This window comes from Oncorhynchus masou, chromosome 18 (genome assembly GCF_036934945.1).
Source record: "Oncorhynchus masou masou isolate Uvic2021 chromosome 18, UVic_Omas_1.1, whole genome shotgun sequence".
Lineage (NCBI taxonomy): Eukaryota > Metazoa > Chordata > Actinopteri > Salmoniformes > Salmonidae > Oncorhynchus > Oncorhynchus masou.
Window position 1 is genome coordinate 70,456,120 of NC_088229.1, and position 6,047 is coordinate 70,462,166.

General features: G+C 42.7%; 1 protein-coding gene across 2 annotated transcripts in view; it reads left to right on the forward strand.

Moving 5' to 3' along the window:
- Positions 1-5,157, forward strand: part of LOC135505214 (protein shisa-6-like) — a 120,961-nt gene extending 115,804 nt beyond the window's left edge. For both annotated transcript variants that reach the window (XM_064924389.1, XM_064924388.1), the window contains 2 exons: positions 1,385-1,488; positions 3,107-5,157. In XM_064924389.1, the coding sequence (XP_064780461.1) occupies positions 1,385-1,488; positions 3,107-3,883 (881 nt within the window). In that variant the 3' untranslated portion in view covers positions 3,884-5,157. The remainder of the gene's footprint in view (positions 1-1,384; positions 1,489-3,106) is intronic.
- Positions 5,158-6,047: the final 890 nt, after the last annotated feature.

Consider the following 6,047-nt stretch of genomic DNA (forward strand, 5'->3'; position numbering starts at 1 on the left):
TATGACATTTCTGTCTGGTGTATGCTGTATGACATTTCTGTCTGGTGTATGCTGTATGACATTTCTGTCTGGTGCATGCTGTATGACATTTATGTCTGGTGCATGCTGTATGACATTTATGTCTGGTGCATGCTGTATGACACTATTTGTTTACAGACTTTTACACAACCTTTGGAAAGTTCATGCCCTCAGCCAGAAACACTGGTAGAATCACAGTTGGGGCCGAGATTATAGAAAGGTTGTACATCACATTTAATATCCTCTGACTCTTCAGTCCCTCTGTTCTCTGAGCAGCCTTCAGTCCCTCTATTCTCTGAGCAACCTACAGTCCCTCTATTCTCTGAGCAACCTTCAGTCCCTCTATTCTCTGAGCAACCTTCATTCCCTCTATTCTCTGAGCAACCTTCAGTCCCTCTATTCTCTGAGCAACCTTCAGTCCCTCTATTCTCTGAGCAACCTTCAGACCCTCTGTTCTCTGAGCAGCCTTCAGTCCCTCTATTCTCTGAGCAACCTTCAGTCCCTCTATTCTCTGAGCAACCTCTTCTGTTCTCTGAGTCCCTCTATTCTCTGAGCAACCTTCAGTCCCTCTATTCTCTGAGCAACCTTCAGTCCCTCTATTCTCTGAGCAACCTTCAGTCCCTCTATTCTCTGAGCAACCTTCCGTCCCTCTATTCTCTGAGCAACCTTCAGTCCCTCTATTCTCTGAGCAACCTTCAGACCCTCTATTCTCTGAGCAATCTTAAGTCCCTTTATTCTCTGAGCAACCTTCAGTCCCTCTATTCTCTGAGCAACCTTCAGTCCCTCTATTCTCTGAGCAACCTTCAGTCCCTCTATTCTCTGAGCAACCTTCAGTCCCTCTATTCTCTGAGCAATCTTCAGTCCCTCTATTCTCTGAGCAACCTTCAGACCCTCTATTCTCTGAGCAATCTTCAGTCCCTTTATTCTCTGAGCAACCTTCAGACCCTCTATTCTCTGAGCAACCTTCAGTCCCTCTATTCTCTGAGCAACCTTCAGACCCTCTATTCTCTGAGCAATCTTCAGTCCCTTTATTCTCTGAGCAACCTTCAGTCCCTCTATTCTCTGAGCAACCTTCAGTCCCTCTATTCACTGAGCAACCTTCAGACCCTCTATTCTCTGAGCAATCTTCAGTCCCTTTATTCTCTGAGCAACCTACAGTCCCTCTATTCTCTGAGCAACCTTCAGTCCCTCTTTTCTCTGAGCAAACTTCACTCCCTCTATTCTCTGAGCAACCCTTTATTCTTCTCTTCTCTTTTGTTTTTCATTTCTTTTTTTCCCTCCTACTCTCTCTCTTTACCTTCTCCCTTCCTCTTTCTCTCTCCTAATCCACCTTTTCTCCGTCTTTCGTCTTTCTGTCTCTCCACAGCGGATAAAGATGTCGACGACTACTACACCCGCAAGCGTCACCTCCCTGACCTGGCAGCCAGAAGCACCCTGCCCTTACACGTCATTAAAATGAACCAGGAACAGGTACTGCATCTACATTGTAAAACATTTCCTGTAAAATATACAATAACTTACTGGCAGCAATTGGCCAGTAAGTTACTGTAATGTATTTTACAGTACAGCTACGGTAATACATTTGATGTTGATCCATGTTACAGTACCAAAAATGTTACAATAATCTAATTTCCAGTATATTACTGGAATTACCCATGCAGCGGCATATTACCCAGTGTTCTTTGCAAGTTTTCATTTTTACATTTTGGACATTTAGCGGGTGCCGTTGTCCTTAGCAACTTACATTCCACCAAGGTTGATAAAGAAAAAACGAATCACAGTCATAGTAAATCAAATGTATCTGTAGTCGTTACTGACCATGTTACTGTAGTTAGGGATACATTGGTCTTCAAAATACTTGTAATTACAACAAGATATCTTACGATAAATCTCTGACCATCTCTGTATAGTGCCAATACAATACTGAGATATTCACATTAACTTAATGCCAGACCAATGAAACACAGTAAAAGTGAATATTAAATCACAAGAAAAGTATTTATACAGTATTTTACTGTAATTACAAAGGATTAGAGCAAGCAGGTTGGCGGTAAAAATTTGCATATTACAGCATATTAATGAATACTAGGTGTTTTACATCACTTGCACTTCTAGAGGCTTAAAGTTCTTCCAAACTGGCCGTGAACAGGACAGAACAGATCATATGGACATGGGTAGATATTCAAGCATTAAAAGGTTTAAGACCCACTACCACTCTGATCTGTTCCCTATATACTGTACATGTCATTGCTAGGGAACTACCACCACATATCAGTTCAATTGGTACAGCTTTCTCACTAACGGGTACAAGAAATATAGCCACTTACAAAGCACGCTTTAAAATATGTTAATGCGCCATAACTTACAGTACGCTGAAGTAAATATATAGCAAACCAGCAATACAGTACTTTCGTTGAATTGTTCGTTGAATTGTTTATTGAATTGTTGAATTGGATTGAAAATAAAATTTGTAATTGCTAATAGGGAATGTTTAATTATATATTACACTACACCAACTAATATTTTGTGTTTTATATCACTTGCACTTTAACAAAGACTTCTATATCGACTTCAGAGCAAAATGACATGACTAAACATTCTACCATTAAAGGGTTGAGACTTGCTGCCACTCTGATCTGTCCCCCATATAAACGTAATTATTAGGGAACCACATATCACTTCAGTTGGTACAGCACACTAACTAACAGTTGCAACAAATATAGCATCTTACAAGGCATTCAAATATGTTCATGAGACAGAGACTCTTTCCCCATTTTCCCAAAGCACCATAATTAATACTGTAAAACAGATTTAAAGTATTTTACTGTGCATGCTACAGTGTTTTACTGTTGAAATTACAGAAAAGTTCTTACAATGTGCTTTAAAACAAATGTATAGTATTTTACTGTACATTATACGGTAATCTACTGTATTCAAGTTAAAAATACAAAAACAGTGAATAGTGTACGTATTTATATGAAGCTGTAGTCTATTTACGCAGTGGTGCCGTTTTATTTAACGCAGTTGCAAAAATCCGAAGACGTTGAATACATCAACAGTTGACTATCTTCACCCCTTCCTCCAGCAGCAGCAGCAGCAGCAGCTCCAGAGCCAGCCCCCCCAGCCCCAGGTGTCCCAGGCCCCACCCCAGCAGCCCCAGGCGCAGCAGGCCCCCAGGAGACAGAGGCCTCCTCGTGTCCAGAGGGCCATGTCCCAGGACCGGGTCCTGTCCCCAAACAGAGAACCCCAGCCAGACTACCAGGGGATAGGGATGACTCGGCAAGGAGGACGTATCCTGTCTGATGAGCAGCTACTGTCTGCTGAGAGGCTGAGGTCACAGGAACGCCTGATGTCCCAGGACCGGCTGTACTCCAAGGACCGCATGTACTCCAAGGACAGGCTGTTACAATCTCAAGACCACATGTACCCGAAAGACCGCCATTTCTCCCAAGACCGCCTGTACTCCCAAGACCGCCTCTACTCCCAAGATCGCCTGTACTCCCAGGATCCTCTGATCTCGCCGGACAAAATGATGATGTCGCTGAAGCGAGCGTCCGGCGGTATACGGGGCAACAACGACAAGTCGATGTCGCACGCCATCTCGCACCCGGATGTGTTCATGCCCACGACACCACTCATGGACCACTACAAGATGACAAAAATACACTCCCATCCCAGTGCCTCGAGCAACGCAGGGGCGGCAGGAGGAGCAGGAGCAGCGGGGCACTCCAACACGCTAGCCATGAACCACACGACTAATAAGAGACAGCAGTTTGCCTCCAGAAGGACCCACACTGTGGAGCAGCTCCACTACATCCCCCAGCAGCACTACCGCACAGGCAGCAAGACCGAAGTGACTGTTTAACGCTAGCTAGCATGCTAACGGCTAGCTTGGGAGTGAGTCAGCAGAGAATGCTAACATCTCATCGCTAGTTTATATATACGCCTTTCAACAGACACTTTTATCCAGTGACTTACTCTCTGCATACATTTTTATGTATGGGTGGCCCCAGCGGGAATCAAACCAACGACCCTTTGTGTTGGGGGAGTATGTGTGTGTGTGTTGGGGGGGGGGTGGGAAAAGACTGCCGAGTATAACAGGACGATAATTGTATGATTTTAAGTCAAACAAAAGGTACACTCACATTTGTTTGCATTTTCAGACTTCACCAGATCGAAGAGCAGCACTGTAAGAGACTAGAGTTCTTCAGTAGACACAAACCCCACTAAGACTGAGTCAGCTGTAGTAGTGTGCTGTGAAATTGGCAAACTACTCTACTGCTATTCCTGTTACGCCCTAAGCACCCTTGTCCACCATATGAGGGGACATGGGCTTTTTGAGAATAGAGAAGCTCAGGCTGCCAACACATGTCTTATTCTATAAACTTCTACTGCATTGGTAAAACGCCAGGACTGATCCCATCTATGTCTCCACAACTTCTGTTGTTCAGAGACACAACACAACCACAGGTGATGGAACCAGGATGACCCTGTAATAACTTTATAAATATATAAATATAAAAAACGACCATTTGTAACTCCAGTCTTACTCATAGCTATCAATCAAAACCGATGTTAGACAAGTGTTCCATTTCTAAAAATGAAGAAGTGGTTTTAAAAAGTGGTTTTAAAAAGCACAATCAATTAATGAGATTTTGTGTTTCTGTTCAGTTGTTTCATAAGTTTGGTCGCTGATGGCTAGCTCGTAGATGATTGTAAATAAGCTATACTTCTAGAGGCAGTAATATGGACCAGTCTGTACCAGTTGGCTTTTGTATTAGGCTGTCTAATGTTTTCAGTAGATTCTGAACAAGTTGTAAACCACCACTGTTTCGTGATCAGTTCAGACTAGAAAACCCACTTAACCAAGCATTGGCAGGATACATGAATAGTATAACTATGTTTGTAGATTGAGAATGAATGTGAATGAATGAGAATGAATGTGAATGAATGAGAATGAATGTGAATGAATGTGAATGAATGTGAATGAATGTGTTGTCCATTAAAAAAATATACCACTGTTCATATTTGGATGTAGAATGTGTTCCATTGACTTCTATGAGAAGCTGGACAACATGGTGACTGATTATAATTGTTGTTGCAGTAGCGTCAAAATAAACCATCCATATTTTTTTAAACAGGCAACACTATTCTGGAACTATATTTGTGCTCTGGTGGTTGATGTGTACGAAAAATGATATACTGTATGTTATTATGTAGTTAAATGGTACAGCTGACATACGACTCATCCATACCTGCATGAGTTTGAAAGGGCTGTGAGTGAGAGCTGAAGGTGGGGTTTTTGGACACTTTATAAGAAAGGCAAGAAAGCTTCCTTGCCTGTACATGTTCAATCAAGTGACATTTTATACATTAAAGGGAACGCAAATTATAGGTAGGATAAACTTTTTTCTCACGACAACTGTGATCTTGTTTTTCTCAGCAAGGGTCACACTTATCCCTATCATACAGTATGTCACCCTGACAGGCAGCTTGACATGACAGCCTTTTATGCCACAGACGCAGGCAACTTTACCACTGGCATTTGAATTAAGATCTCTGACTTTAATGCTATTTCAGACCTATTTCAGACCTATTTCAGACCTTGAAATGCATCCTGTGGATGCGAAGGCCAATTCTCACAGCAAACAAAGCGGCACCCCACAAATACAAAATATTTTCAATTTGCACCCGATCCTCTAACCCAGGGATGTCAAACTCATTCCACGGAGGGCCTAGCGTCTGCAGGATTGTGTTTTTTCTTTTCATTTAAGCCCACAGAAACCAGGTGTGGTGAGTTCCTTACTAATTAGTGACCTTAATTCATCAATGAAGTACAAGGGAGGAGTGAAAACCCTCAGACACTCGGCCCTCCGTGGAATGAGTTTGACACCCGTTAACCCATCAGCATTTAGATGAAAATATGACGCTCCAATCAAAGGGACTCTATGGATGGGAGAGTCAGCTGGAAAAGGTAGACCAGAAGGCCAGGCGGGCGGGTACAGGGACCGAAGGTATCTCCCCTGTGA